Source organism: Coloeus monedula, assembly GCF_965178545.1.
Source record: "Coloeus monedula genome assembly, chromosome: 20".
NCBI lineage: Eukaryota > Metazoa > Chordata > Aves > Passeriformes > Corvidae > Coloeus > Coloeus monedula.
This window is the reverse complement of record NC_138800.1, coordinates 1,019,211-1,034,964: the sequence shown is the minus strand read 5'-3', so window position 1 is coordinate 1,034,964 and position 15,754 is coordinate 1,019,211. Positions and strand designations below refer to the sequence as shown.

General features: G+C 57.8%; 1 protein-coding gene across 1 annotated transcript in view; it reads right to left on the bottom strand.

The window, feature by feature from the left end:
* The window catches only part of CALN1 (calneuron 1), a gene marked incomplete at both ends in the record, with an annotated part of 119,049 nt that overhangs the window by 43,471 nt on the left and 59,824 nt on the right, over window positions 1-15,754 (bottom strand). The window contains one exon of the mRNA XM_082294849.1: window positions 12,592-12,735. Coding sequence (XP_082150975.1) covers window positions 12,592-12,735 — 144 coding nt within the window. The remainder of the gene's footprint in view (window positions 1-12,591; window positions 12,736-15,754) is intronic.

Sequence of the window (15,754 nt, the reverse complement as noted above, 5' to 3'; positions counted from 1 at the left end):
TTCAGTTCGGGTTCTCTCCAATGTCACTCCGCCCTCAGAGGACAGGCAGGACTCGGTCCTACACGTGATTCCAGGAAAGGGGTGCCAGGACTGGCTCTGTCCGACTTTGTGCAGACTTCGGGCAGTCCCTTGCTCGTGTCTTCCCTGTGCCTGTGCCAGGGATCATCACCAGCTTCACAGGCTTTAATTATTGGCTTAATGAGAGCGTTTTCCACAACCTCCGAAGAAAGATGCCATGAAAAAATGCATTATCCCCTTATTGCCTGCTTTTTCAATTAAAACTCCTAACCAGCAAGGCAACCAGACCCCCCTTTTGCCTCCTAGAAATATCCCTTTAACGTTCATTTGGAGCTGCAGAAAACAAAGCTTCCCTGTCATCAGCACCTCAGGAGACTGCAGCAGCATTTCATCAACAGACAGAAATCACGGCTTTGTCTGAAAATTCCTTTTGACAGCCACGAGAGAAATGCCATAAAAACCAGCACCAGAAACTGCATGGGGCTGCTGTGCACGGCCAGGGCATCACTGCGGGCCAGGATCCACATCCCATCCTGGGAGCACAGCGGGAAATTTGGGCTTGGCACAGGCAGGAGCCGCCTTCCTCGCCCTCCTGCTCCTCCCCACGGCCGCGCACTCGGCGCCGGGAGCTGCCCTGGGATGCACTCGCCGAGCATCTGCTCGGGATCCAGCCCTGGAATCAAGTCCAGCGCCCCCATCCCCGTGTCTGCAGACGTGCTGCTCTCCCCAGGGTCCTGCAGATGGACTCGGAGTTGGTTTAAGGATGGGGAGAAAGGAGGAACAGGCCGGGCTGGAGCTCGTGTGCTGCCTGTTCTCCCTCACCTCCCTCGCTCCTGTCCAGGAGCCATCCCGCAATCCCTGATCCCAGCAGGGCTCACAGGATCCCTCCCCGCCCCCCTGTGTGAGATGGGTGCTGTTCTCATCCTCCCCTCCTCTGCCTCCGAGCGCGGGAGGAGAACCCCGGGAAGGCCGGAGGGGCACAGGCAGGAGCAGTTCCAGCTGGGATGGAGCGGGATGTGCTCCTGCCCCGGGACAGCCCCGGCTCCCTCCTCTCCCTGCCCCCAAACACGAAGGCAGATTTAAAAACCCCAATCGGGCCGACTGAGGAAGGGAAAGGGTTCTGTGGGGCCCGGGCAGCGATGGGTTAATGGCTGCACCTGAGGATTCCAGAGCTCTTTTCCAGCTTAATGAGTCCATGGTTCCAAGGCACTCGAACATTCCCAGAGCTTATTTACAAACTGGGAGGGCAGGGAAACCCAGGGTCACAGTGGGGTGGGGGCTGGTGGGCCAGGGAGACCTTGGGAATGGTGGTGAGGGGCTGGTGGGCCAGGGAAACCTTGGGAATGGTGGTGAGGGGCTGCTGGGACAGGGAAACCTTGGGAATGGCAGTGAGGGGCTGGTGGGCCAGGGAAACCTTGGGAATGGTGGTGAGGGGCTGGTGGGCCAGGGAAACCTTGGGAATGGTGGTGAGGGGCTGGTGGGACAGGGAAACCTTGGGAATGTTGGTGAGGGGCTGGTGGGCCAGGGAAACCTTGGGAATGGTGGTGAGGGGCTGCTGGGCCAGGGCAGGCTGGCAGGTGGCGAAGGGGTGATGACAGAGGGGTTCCAGGCAGGATTCCACCCCATCCCTGCGTTGCCCTCATCAGCTGGGGGATGGATCACTGCCTGTGTGGGTGATCTTAGCCAAACACCAGAGCTGAGCTTAAGCACTGGTCTAAACCCACCTAAAGCACTCCTCGGTTTCCTCCCAGCGGTGCCCTCACACTTTCCTCCCCAGCCAGCTCCGTGTTAATCCCGGCATTAATGTCACTGAGTCACCGCGGGCACCGACGCTGTGGCTGAGCCTCACGACTCAAGCAGTGACTCAGAACCGCTCTGGCCACCCCAGCAGAGCCAACTCAGACCAGCTCATCCTCCCCAGGCCCTCAGCTGGTAGCCACAGGTCTGCTGCCTGCAGGACTCTCAGTCCTGGCAGGAACCAGGGAGTTGGGACAGTCAAAAGGAATGGCAGTGCTGGGAGCCTGGCTCACTGTCCCGTCGTGGGAAGAGGATGTTGAAGGCACCAAGGAACATCTCTGGGTTCTCTGGAAACCTTCCCAGTGCCCACAGACCCTGTGTGGCCAGCAGGGACCTGCCCAAGCTCCCCCTCACCGCTCGTTCGTGGGGTGCGGAGAGACCTTGGGATAATCCCAGCTTGAGGAGTGCCAGCATTAACGTTTGCTGTGCTGTGAGCTCAGTCTGGCTGCTCCCAGAGCTCCACAGAGCTCCAGCAGAGAATCCTGAGATCCTGCTGGCCCCTTATGCCGAGTGTGGGGATGGGAGGGGTTGGGAGTGGATCAGCTTTAAGGTCCCTTCCACCCCAAACCATTCTTTGGTTCCAAGTGATTCCAAGACGATGGAGCTGGGAATCCAAGAGCTTTTCCAGCTCTTCCAGAGCCTGCAGCCCAGGGAGATTGGCTTTGGACCTCACTGACTCAAGGAAGGGCTGTCTGCACCTCTGAAAAACGCCCACTGGGCCTCCTAAATAAAGCAGTGGGATCACAGAATCCCCGAGGTTCCACCTGACCCCCAGGATCATCGAGACCAAACTTCCCCAGCACTGGCAAGGCCACCACTGACCCCTGTCCCCAAGTGCCACTTCCACACAGCTTTTGAACACTTCCAGGGATGCCTGAGCACCCTTTCCATGGGGAAATTTCCCCAATATCCACCCTGAGCCTCCCCTGGCCCAGCCTGAGGCCGTTCCCTCTCCTCCTGGCCCTGTTCCCTGGCAGCAGAGCCCGACCCCCCCGGCTGCCCCCTCCTGTCAGGGACTCGTGGAGAGGAGAAGGGATGTAGAAAAAAGAAAATCATGAATGACTTAGCCTGTGGAGGGGACCAGAGAAGCACCAGTGCCCACAGGGAGCACACTTGGGGTTGGACACCATTTCAGGGCAGATGAACGAGACTCCAGCCCTTTGGAAAGGAGATTTACTCTCCTGAGCTGCTTCCCTTCAACACCAATCCTCATCCAGGTTCTGATCCCACATCTGCAGGATCGAGAGGTTCCAGGTGCCATCAGCTGCTCCTGCTGATGCTTTGTAAGAGCCGAGCACAGAAATTCCCACCCTCTCCCTAAGCTTTGAGCTGGAGACAAAGGAATTCACCTTCCCTCAGCCTTTCACTGCAGGGAGAAGGGAAAGTTGGACCTGCTGGAGGATGTGCAGCAGGAAACACAGAGCCAGCAGCCCCAAACACCCCCACCCCACCCAACCACCCCGGAGCCCCATCCCACCTTCCCCCTGTCCTGATCCCACGGGATCCACCCTCAGAAGTTTGCCCAGGTTGGAATGCCAGGCAGGGAGAGCAGGACTCCGAATCCCCGAATCCCAGGTAGCAGCAGCTTGTGCCGGGCTCCTGGAAGCTCCTGCCCGAGCTCCCGTGCCTTGAAGGAACGAGGGAATGCTCCGAGGAGCAGGGGGTGACCCCATCCTGCCCCCATTCCCATGGGACAGCCCCACCCTCAGCCCTCAGGACATCCCTGTCTCTCCAAAGGCTCCTGAGCGGCTGCCTTGGAGGGAGGAATGAAACATTCACTGGGCTGGAGAAAGGCAGAGCTGGAGAGGGGAAGTGGAGGGGGAAAGCATGCCTGGGAATGAGAGGGGGAAAGGAAAATGAGAGGGGGGGAAAGGAAATGAGAGGGGGAAAGGGAAATGAGAGGGGGGAAAGGGAAATGAGAGGGGGGAAAGGAAATGAGAGGGGGGAAAAGGAAATGAGAGGGGGGAAAAGGAAATGAGAGGGGGGAAAGGGAAATGAGAGGGGAAAAGGGGAACGAGAGGGGGAAAACATTCCCGGATGGCATCACCTCCAGCCCCGGGCAGAACGGACTCCGGCCCGGTTTTCCGAGCCTTGTGCCTCAGGCTGGCTGGATAACGTGCCCTGGTTGCTCCCTAAAGGAGACTTTTCCCCGGCCATGCTCAGGATAACGGGGTTCCCTGCCGCGGCACCGGGGCTGGAGCCGGGATGAGGATGTGCCGGGGTGAGGATGTGCAGGGATCAGGATGTGCCGGGATCAGGGTGTGCCGGGATGAGGATGTGCAGGGATCAGGATGTGCCGGGATCAGGGTGTGCCGGGATGAGGATGTGCAGGGATCAGGATGTGCCGGGATCAGGGTGTGCCGGGATGAGGATGTGCAGGGATCAGGATGTGCCGGGATCAGGGTGTGCCGGGATGAGGATGTGCAGGGATCAGGATGTGCCGGGATCAGGGTGTGCCGGGATGAGGATGTGCAGGGATGAGGATGTTCAGGGATGAGGATGTTCGGCAAGCAGCCTGCTCAGCATTCGCGCTCCTGCTGCCGGAGTGTGACCTCCAGCGAGCAGCGAGGTGAGATATTTAAAGTTAATGAGCTGGCTTTGCAGCTCGGGGCCCGGAGCACACAACTCCTGTTTATTTTTACTCCCCGGCAGCTCCCTGCAGTGCCCGGCTGGCCCGGGCTGTGTCATTGCCGTGCCCGGCGCACCCGGGCAGGGCTCCGGCAGTCTGGGCGAGGCTGTGCCCGGGGATGAGGCACGGGATGAGCAGGAACAGCTCCGGCCACAGGACATTTCCCAGAAAAGGCTTTCGGTTTCAAAGACTGGGAGGTCAGAGCCTCTCGCCAGCCTGATCCTTTGCCCAGCACGAGGCACAGGATTTCTCCCTAATTACAGCCTCAGCCCAGAACTGCAGCGGGAACAGGGAAAGTCTGGCCTGAAACTCTGGCCTTGGAAAACGGTTTTAATTATAGACAGCTCCAGTGACTTCTGGGAGGAGAGAAACAACTGCCCCCCCCCCAGAACAGGGAGGACGTGGATCTGTAGAGATCAGAGGAGACCATGGAGCTGCTGCCAGGGCTGGAGCCAGGCTGGGAGGGCTGGGGGTGCTCACCTGGAGAGAAGAAGGCTCCAGGGAGAGCTCAGAGCCCCTTGCAGGGCCTAAAGGGGCTCCAGGAGAGCTGGAGAGGGACTGGGGACAAGGGCTGGAGGGACAGGACACAGGGAATGGCTTCCCAGTGCCAGAGGGCAGGGCTGGATGGGAGATTGGGAAGGAATTGTTCCCTGGCAGGGTGGGCAGGCCCTGGCACAGGGTGCCCAGAGCAGCTGGGGCTGCCCCTGGATCCCTGGTAGTGCCCAAGGCCAGGCTGGACATTGGGGCTGGGAGCAGCCTGGGACAGTGGGAGGTGTCCCTGACCTGGAACGAGAGGAGCTCTAAGATCCCTTCCAACCCAAACCATTCCATGATTCCATGAAAAGCTTCACCGGCTCTGGGGAAAGGATCAAACATCTCCACTGGAGCCCCCTCTGTCCCTTCAGTCCCTTCATCGCTGCAGCTTTCGGAGCAGTTCTGTGGATCCGGCTGCTCTGGTTCCATGACAACCACACAGAAACGATCCATGGATTGTACAGACACACATCCCGGGAGGAGGGGATGTCCATGGGGTCTGCGAGGCTCAGGCAGAGCCCAGAAGGGTGGAGCAGGGGGGGGTTGAGCAGAGGAGCTGGAGAGTTCCTCACTCTGACACACCTTGGCTTGTCCTGCAGGGAGGGAACAGCTCCAGAGCACTGGTTTGCTTCCCACTAAAGATAAATCCATGAACTCCCCGTGTCTGACCAGGAGACGGGGACTGGGGAGGACAGGGAATCTGCTGGGACGTGTCCCTGCTCCAGCACAAACCCTCGAACAAGGAGCAGAAGTGCAAGAAAAACAGGGAGTGTGGTAAGAAAGAACCCCCCGTCAGACAGCCACGGCCCCGGGAGCTGCAGCGTGCCCAGGGAGCAGCCCTGTCACCAGGTGTGCCCAGGGAAGCGCCCTGCCGGGGCTGCTCAGGGGGATGTGCCACCAGCACGGCCACCCTGGCTCCCCACCAGCCCCAACCCTGTCCCACATCCCCTCCCTGGGCACCCAAACCCCTTTGCCAGGTCTGTGCAGGACTCTGCTCCCTTTGCCCCAGGGGCCGGAGCAGCGGGGTCACCACTGGGCTCCCGGGGCTTCCATCGGTGCTGCTCCCCGGCCCTGGAAGGGCAGAGAGCTCCGGGTGCAGCTCAGACACCCTTGGGACCAGCGGCAGAGCAGGACTCTGGGCTGTGGCACACACCTCCTGCGAAGCCAAAATGATCCCAGGGTTTTGGGGAGAAATAAAATTCAGCAAGGCTGCCCACAAAGCACAGGGCACGGGGTGCAGCCCAGGCCAGGGCACGGACAGGCTCCAGAGGGGAGCTGCAGCCAGGGCTCCCTTTTGTGCTGCACTCAGCCAGCCCAGCGCTCCAGCAAGGGCAGGATTGGATGTCATTTGATAGAATTTGATGTAATTTGATGTAATTTGATGTAATTTGATGAACCTCTCGCTGCTCCCGAGCTGCAGAGCTGACAGGCTGCAGCAGCAGCTGTAATTACTCCTCATCTCCGCAGCGAGAACACGGAACGGGATGAAATGTGCTAATCCTCATTGTCCAAATGAGAGCAGACACGGAGAGAGTGGCCCCTAGAAATCCAGACAAGTCTCATCAAATCCATCCCGCTGCCCAGGATTCCCAGCTCAGCAACACATTTCACAGGACAGCCAGGCTGGAATGCGGCTGGATCATTTCTCACACTTAAAAATCGCTTTGAGCACCAAGAACAAGCCCAGAATCCATCCTAACCCATCTGCCCCATCCCTGGAAGTGCCCAAGGCTGGGCTGGACAGGGCTTGGAGCAACCTGGGATAGTGGAAGGTGTCCCTGCCATGGCAGGGGTGGAGTGAGATGATTTTTAAGATTCTTTCCAACCCACACTTGGGATTCTGGGATTCTCTGACTCCTACGAACTCTGACTTTAACCCAGAAATGGTTCCTGGTCCCCCCCCCTCCCCCCCCGCCAGCAGCCTGGGCTGTTTTATACTGAAACCCATTTTTATGTTGAGATATAAAATGAAATCTTTTATCCAGCTCTTTTCAGGCTGAAACACAAGGAAACATCCACGGCAGCAAAAAACCTTGGGAAAACCTAAAGAGGAAAAGTGGGAGAGACAAAAGGAGAGGAAAGATTTCCAGCTTGGGAATGTCACCATTTTCCCACACAGGGCAGCTCAAGCCGAGCTTGTGGGCAGAAGCAAACTTTTCACTGATCAAAGGTTGGACAGGATGATCCTGGAGGTCTTTTCCAGCCTTAATGATCCTGGGATTTGTCCAACCCTAATGATCCTGTGATGCTGGGATTTGTCCATGCCTACGAACAAGGAATTTGCCTTCTGCCAGCCCCAGGGGAGAGCTGGATATTTCATTTTTAAAGGAGAGATTTGCTCTGTCTCCAGATGTCCCAGCCCATGTCCTGCCACCGTTCCCATCCCTGCCCCAGCTCTGGTGCCAGGAGGAAGCACAGGAAACCGAAGCAGTGTCCCTGGGGAGGTGTGGAGAGCAGGACAGCGGCCTGGAGGGGTGACCTGGAGGGACACAGTGACCTGTGACACCACCCAGCCGTGGCACTGACACTTCCTCCCTTTCCACAGAGAGCCTGGGACATCCTGGGATGTGTCACCCGGAGCATCCTTGTGAGCAGTGAAAAACAGGAATCTCAGCTGGAAGGTCCAGAAGAGTCATGGAATCACCGAGGTTGGAAACGACCTCCAGGATTGTCAACCTTGGACCAAGTAGCCCCATGGCCACCCAACCACAGCCCCAAGTGCCACTTCTGCCTGGGTCTGAGCATCCAGAACGGCCTCAGGCTGTGCCAGGGGAGGTTTCGGTTGGATTTTGGGAATATTTCTCCATGGAAAGGCTGCTCAGGCATTGGAACTGCCCAGGGCAGGGCTGAGTCCCCATCCCTGGAGGGGTTTCACAGCCCCAGATGTGGCACCTGGGGACGTGGGGCAGTGCTGGTGGCCCTGGCAGCGCTGGGGAAGGGTTGGACTCTGTGACCTCACAGACCTTTCCCAACCTCAACGATTCCATGACTCTTCCAAAATTTAAAGTTGAGATTCCCCCCTGTTTTCCATTGCTCCCAAGGATGTCACCACTCCAGGTGCCACATCCCAGAATGTCCCACAGACACCAGGCAGGTCCCTGGTGAAACCAGCTCGACTTCTGCTTCATCAGAATATTCCCTCTTCTCATTCCAATAAATAATTTGACATCCAGGGGTGGTTTCCCCCCCTCTTGTGGTAGCCCAGGGTTATTTTTCCAGCTGCTCCTCTAATTCCTACACCAAGTGCTCGTTTTATTCCTCAGACAAAAATCCCAACGAAACCATTTGTGACACTCAAGTCACACATTCATCTCTTTTATGGCAAATGCTGCTTAAAGAGGAGGGATCCCAGATAAGGCCCCACATTCCATGTGCCAATTCCCGTTTTTATCAGCATTGCTGCCAGTTGGAAGAATTTACAAATAATTCCTTTTTCCAGCACAGAAATGTATCAAATATTTCCCTTTCCCTGTGCTGGCAGAATATTCCAGGTCATTCCCCAGACTGCAGGGAGAAGCCAGGGCCCCCCTCACAGTTTTGTGTCCAAGAAATGCAGAATTCTGGCTAAAAATTAAGGAAATCCATGGGATAAAGATCAGATTTGATGTCTGGAAGTATTTCCAGACTAAAATATTGGCTCCCTACAATGGGAAGTGCCCAGGTGTGGGAACAGTCCCGCACTTCCAGCAGGATGCAAACAAAGCTTTGGGATAACGGGAATCTCGGAAGCCCCAGCCCTCACCTCCCTTCCTAAAGAGAAACATTTCTGCCCAGCAAATCCCTTTTCCTTCTGTCCTTTTCTGGCACTTCCCACCCCAGCAGTGCCGCAGCATCTCCTGGAGTTCACAAAAGGGGGGTTCTGAGGATTTATTGGGATTTCTCCGGAGACCTCGAAACATTCCGAGGAGATTCCCATTTTTCTCCATAACTGAGGGGGTTTATGCCAACTGTACAGCTTTCCCCTGTGGCAGCTGGGTGAAGCAAACCTGGCAGATTCCCGGAATCATGGAATTCCTGGAGTTGGGAGGGACCCACGGGGATCAGGGAATCCAACTCCTGCCCTGCACAGACCCCCAGCAACGCCACCCCAGCCTGGGAGCGCTGCCCAAGCTCGCAGCCAAGCTTTGGAAGAACAGCTGGAAAAGGGACTCGTAGGGATGCAGAGGATCCCCAGCCCTGCTGCTCTCCTGCCCCCGGCGAGGAGAACGGGAAATTCCCAGGAAATCAGGGAATGCAGAGGGGGGGAGGGCAGAGCCACTCCCTGCACTCCGGGGCACCCTGGCAGTGCCAGGCTGGTGGCGTGGTGACATGTCCCTCTGCTGGCGTGTCCCTGTGCAGGGAGGAGCGGGCCTGGCCCCTCAGCAGCCATGGTGGCACCAGAGGTGACACCTGAGAAGGGCTCCTGGCCCCAGGCCCAGCCGTGCCAGGGCCAGTTCCGCTCAGGCTCCAGCAGTGATCTCTCCCTAAGGCCATTCTCCCTTGCGAGGTGATGACTGCTGGAGCAGCCCGTCCTTCCTGCTCCGGTGGGGGCTCTCAGAGTGCCACTGAGCAGCTGCACACGGCGGGCCTGGGAGCAGCTGTCCTTGTGCCACCCCCTGTGCCATCCCCGGTGTCACCCCCTGTGCCATCCCCTGCGCCATCCCCTGTGCCATCCCCTGTGTCACTCCCTGTGTCACTCCCTGTGCCATCCCCTGTGTCACTCCCTGTGCCATCCCCTGTGCCACTCGCAGCCTCGCTGGCAGAAGGTGACACCAGGTGTGAAATGCTCCTGTCAGGTCACTTCCTGCTCAGCCCCAGCACACGCTGCTGCTCTGAAATGCCCTGTCCCCCCTGGCACTCCTGCTCTGAAATGCCCTGTCCCCCCTGGCACTCCTGCTCTGAAATGCCCTGTCCCTCCTGCTCCCTCCCTCCCCCTCCCTACCGAAATCAGGGAACACCCCCCCAGCGCAGCTGCAGCTGCTGCTTTTTGCGGGCCCTCAGTGCAGTCAGCCCCTGTGCCACGCTGGAATTGCTGATGGAAACCGCATGTTGGGGCTGCTCAGGCTGGCTCACGTTGAATCCCCAGCCCTGCCAACTTTCTTACCTCATTTGCAGGCCCTGGCAGCAGTTTTTTGGGAAGGAGGGAATGGATGTCTGGCTGCTCCACCTGCCATCACCTCATAACTCACGGCACGTGCCAGAGATGTGCAGAGCGCTTCACCTCCCCCCGGCTCTGCAGATTCCTCCTTGAGTGTGGCCTTTCCTCCGTCCAAGCTTCCAACTCATCTAATGCCGAGCGAAAAGCTGGGAAAGCTCAGCAACCCTCCCCAAGAATATTTGGGAAGAGGGCCAGGGAGCACTGGGCACAACCAGCATTCCTGCCCTGCTCCTGAAAGATGCTCATCCCCAGTGGGAGAGGAAGGAGGAGGCTGCTGCTGGTTCTCACTCCGTATTTTGAGTTAAATCCCAGGAAAAGGTGAAGAATCCATTGGAGACAAAGTAGCCCTGATAACATTAATTCAAGCTGTACAGCACTAATTCAACTTGCAGGCAAGGTAAATCCTCCACAGAACATTCCCCTCTTTGCCCAGTGCCTCAGGAATTTCCCATTCCCTGACTTTTTTTAAATCCATGGCCCACTTGACCTTCCCATGGCACAGCCCCCAAACCCCTGCTCCAACACTGCACCAGTACAGCCAGTTTGGAGCTGGTGGGACTGTGGAGCTGGAGGATCAGCTCCCATCCCTGCAGAAAGCACTCGGAGCTCGCTGGGAAGGGAGGGATTGAGCAGGAATTTGCCACTTCCATGTGCAGCCCATCCCTCCAGGTCTGACTCGCTCCTCACTGCAGGTCCCTCCCAGCAGGAGTGTGCGGAGCAGAGCCGGAGCCTGGCAGAGTCAGGGAAGGACTGGAGACGAATCTGAACTGGGAGCCAAGTCCCCAGCACTCTTTTTCCAAAAAAGCTCAGATTTTCGGGAAAAGACCCCAGGAGCTGGCACCACACTAAGCCTGGCTTTGCCAAACCTGTGCCCAAGTCCCTCTGTGCCAGGAAAGGCCAGCGCAGCAGGGCAAAGGGCACACAGTAACTTTTGGACAGAACACTTTTTAAAGCGATGGATTCTTTTTTTCCCCTTTTCTTTACGGAATGAGGTCATTCCCACCTCGCATCTCCTCTCCCTGCCAGGTTTCCCAGCCCTTCCTCTGCCGGACACCCTCAGCAGGCTGCCAGCCCTGCCCTGCCGTGCCCGGGTGACAATGTCCCTGCCTCTCCCACGGACATCGGGAATGCCCACAGGGGCAGGAGTTTCACTCCCCCTCTCCCCGGGCTCTGCTCTCCAGTGTCCCCAAGGATTCTGGCGTCTCCCTGGCTCTCCAAGGATCCCTCCAGCCCTCAGACCCTGCTCTGGCAGGATTTCCTCCCCGCCACAGCCCCGGGCCAAGGCTGGATGTGCACCCCCGCTCCCTGCACGCTCCTGGCAGCGCGGAGCTCTCCCGTCCTGCCCTGCCAAGGACATTTTGGATTTAACTGCTCGTTGTGCTCAGCTCTGAGCGAGCTCTGCAGCCGCTGAAATTCCTCCCTGGCTCCAGCATCCCGATCCTGCCCTTCCCTCTCCCCACTGGTGGGGGTTCTGTTGCTTTTATTCCCTCAGTAATTGTTTGATGAGCGCTCCCAGCAGGACTTGGCTCGGGATGATTCCACCCCGCAAAACTTCTCCTTGCAGAGCCATCGACACCTCCTCGGAACAGCTCCCAGCACAGCAGCTCCGACCTGCAGGGAGCAGCCAGGGACTAGGCAGGGGATGGGTGGGAATTCTGGAAGTGTCACCGGCCAGAGGCTGCCCAGGAATGCCGAGGGAAAGGCTCAAAGAGCCCGGCAGAGATTATCTGTGCAAGGTGGGGTTGTTGGGGTGTCTGGGCAGGGCCAGGGGCTGGGCTGGGTGATCCCTGGGGGTCCCTTCCAGTCAGGATATTCCAGTCAGGATGGTGGTGGCATCAAAGGAATTGCTTCCATCACCCTCAGCCTGGCTCAGCTTCTGACACCTGACTTTGGTTTGCTTTTCACCTGTGGAATGTCCCCCTCCAGCCTGGGACAATCTCCACTCGTGTGAGGGGAGACTCCTTGGGGTCTGCAGCTCCTCCTGAGGGGCAGCTCCGATCTCTGCTCCCTGTGACAGGGACAGGGCCCAGGGAACAGCTGGGGCCGGGCCAGGGAGGCTCAGGCTGGAGATCAGGGAAAGGTTCTTCCCCCAGAGGGTGCTGGGCACTGCCCAGGCTCCCCAGGGAATGGGCACGGCCCCGAGGCTGCCAGAGCTCCAGGAGTTCCCAGGGATGCCCAGGGTGGGGTTGTGGGGATCTGTGGACTTTGCAGAGCTGCTCTGTCTTCACCCAGCTGTATTCCACCAGGGATGCTCCATCCCCCTCCCATGCACTGCCCGATTCCCAGGATCACCCACAGCAGGCTTCACCTCTCACCTCGCCCTTTCCTTTTGCGTGGGGAAAGCGAAGCTCCCCAGCTCCCTCTCCATCCTTCCCTTGGTGACCAGGAATTGTTTGATCCGGATCCATGGGCTGCCAAGCCCTGGGAAAGCCCCGGTGGATCCCCCAGGAGAGAGCAGACCCCGGTGAGCACTCACCATCCATGTCCAGGCGCTGCATGATGATGGCCAGCTCCACCTCACTGGGCATGTAGCCCAGGGAGCGCATGGCCATGCCCAGCTCCTGCTTGGAGATGAAGCCATTCCCGTCCCGATCCAGCACTCGGAAAGCCTCCCGGATCTCTGTGAAGGGAAGGGAGAAGGGAGCAGCTGTTACGGTGGAGGACTCTCTGGATGCTGAGCACAGCAGCAGCACCCGTTGCCTTTTCCAGCATGGACTGTGAGTATTGGATCATCCCGGGGCAAGGTGATCAGAGTGTGTTCCATCACACCCATGAACCTCCGTGCAGTCCCACAGCTCCTGTGCACACGGATATCCTGGGATCAGGGGCACAGAACCAGCAGGAAGGCTGGAAAAGCCCTCTAAGATCGAGTCCAACCACTCCCCCAGCACTGCCAAGGCCAGCACTGCCCCACATCCCTGAGTGCCACATCCACAGGGCTGTTAAACCCCTCCAGGGACGGGGGCTCCACTCTGTGCCACCCTTTAAGTGAAGAAATAATTCCCAATATCCAACCTGAACCTCTCCTGGCACAACTTGAGGCCGTTTCCTCCCGTTCTGTTGCTGTCAGCCTGAGTGATTTCCATCCCTTGCTCCTTCTCACAGCGCTTCTCTAATTTATAACATTTTTACAGCTCTAAACAGCCTCAGATCAATAAAAATACTGATGGAACATAAGGAATCACTTCCATCAGTCGTCCTCAGCCTGGCTCAGCTCCTGACATCTGACTCTGGTTTGTTTTTTAACTTTTAACTGCTCCAGCCCGTGGCAGCCCCTCTCCGCTCGCGGCAGGGGAGACACCGAGGGGCAGCTCCGATCTCTGCTCCCTGTGACAGGGACAGGACCCAGGAGACTGGAGCTGTGTCAGGGAGGCTCAGGCTGGAGATCAGGGAAAGGTTCTTCCCCCCGAGGGTGCTGGGCACTGCCCAGGCTCCCCAGGGAATGGGCACGGCCCCGAGGCTGCCAGAGCTCCAGGAGCGTTGGGACAGCGCTGCCAGGGATGCCCAGGGTGGGGTTGTTGGGGTGTCTGGGCAGGGCCAGGGGCTGGGCTGGGTGATCCCTGGGGGTCCCTTCCAGCTCAGGATATTCCAGGATTCTGTAATCCACCACCTCAATGTCTCTGCTCACAGACCTCTCAACTCCCAGCCCCAGACCTGCCTGTTGCTAATGCCAGAGACATTACAACCGTCCAGCAGCTGGGAGCCTGTTTCACTCGAAAGGTGGGAGGTGAAGAGGAAAAAGGTGCCAATTCCTCCATTTTGGTGAAGCCCTGTGCTCGGAGAGGGAATCAGGGGATTCCCTTCTGGGAATGGGGATATAGGGAACACCCCAGGGCCCACTGCAACCCTCAGAGGAGCTTCACCTTCATGGGAAGGCATTGCACTGGAGAAGTGGGAGGGAAAACTCAGCAGGGTTTTTTTTGGTAAAGAAACCCAAACTAATTAAAAAATTCTCCATCAGGAACTGGAGGATGGAAAATGTTTGGCCTGCTGGACTAGTTCAGGCTTTAAACCTCAGACAGGAAAATATTGCCAGTCCCCCATGGGCTGCCAGCATCACCTCCCTGCCATCCCCAGGGGCCAGGGGCCACCAGACCCCGCAGAGGAGCTGCAGGGAACCTTTGGATGTTCCTGGGACAAAGGCAGGAGCACCAGAGCCCACCAAGGAATGGTTCTGGTGGTCTTTGCTAGGCTTTATTTAAAGCTTTATCATTCAAAATCTGCTCCTAAACCACCTCACGCAGGTTCAGCCCCTTCCCTGCTCCCATTTCCATGGACAGCTTCCCATTCCCATTCCCATGGGCTGCTTCCTGCCTGGGTTAATTCCCTGGGCAAGGGCCAGGCCCCTTCCAGGACTGCCGCTAATCCCCCCAGCTGTGGTTATCCCAGCCAGATGGGATCAGTTTTAACCCAGCCCCAGAGCCCAGTGGTGCAGAGAGGGAAGGGCTCGTCCATTCCAGGGAATCTTGGGCCACATCTCCAATCCCCACGCTCTGGGCTCAGGTTTGCAGCAGCTGCGACTTCCTGAAGCTGAATTCTCTTTGTCTCGCTGCCAGCCCAGGCAGGTGGGAGGGAAAGGTGGGGAGGCTGCTCAAAGCATCAGCTCAGAATTCCAGGAGCCTTTGGAGCAGGAATGAATCCCACCAGGCTCTGCCAGCTGCAGGGAAATCTCCTTTCATGTCCTGAGAGCTCAGTGCAGTAAATATTACACCCAAATCGGTTAAATGGGAAAACAAACTCCTGACAGCTGAAGGCAAAAGAATGAGATGCATCACGGGGAGCTGGAAGAGGATTTTAGGGAGTCAAATGTGAGTCTGGAAAAGTTTACATGGGAATGAGACCGATCCAGATGGCAGGGATAAACAGCAGGGACAAACAGCAGGGATAAAGGACACCTGGCCAGAGCTCTGCTGTGGAATACCCAGCACCAGCCCCGGTGAGGGCCCTCTCCAGGCACAACCACCCCAAAAGCTGCATTAACAGCACTCAGCCTGCGAGCCTTGAGCAGAGCAGAACACCCCCCAATTTTGGGCCTTTCTGTTCCTCTCAGAGACCTGAACTTCTGACCAAGCCTGGCACATCCTTCCCAAACCCTCTCCCAGCACCGAGCGGAGCCTTTTTCCCTCCCCACTCTATAAATACCACTCGTGCAGAGGTGGATGGGAGCTATTTATAGGCTGAACGCGCTGTACAGGAGCACTGTGACCTCGGGCAGTGCCTCCTCTTGGCCTCGCCACGGAACAGCTCCTCCTCATCCCCTTCTCTTCCCAGGGGTTATTGCCAGGCGCCTGCAGGTGCTGCCCATCCTGAGCACCCTCCCCAAACCCCGCCCTGCTCCCAAACCCCCACTCCAGGGCCCTGTGGCCCCTGGCTGCCCCTCACCTTCTCCTCCAGCTGTTCCATTTCATTACCCAAAGCTAAAAATACAGCAGCGCTTTCCCCAGATGACTTTCCCCACCAAGTCACCATGGCAACCGATGCTCCCGACTCAGAGCTGCCAGGGGATGTGCTCCATGGAGTCAATCCCTCCACAGGCACTGCCGGGGCTTGGGAGAAGCTTTGGGATCTTTCCCATTCCAGCGTCTCCACAGGGATGCTTTGCCCTGATCCCAAAAAGCAGAGCCCTGTTCTGTCTTTGA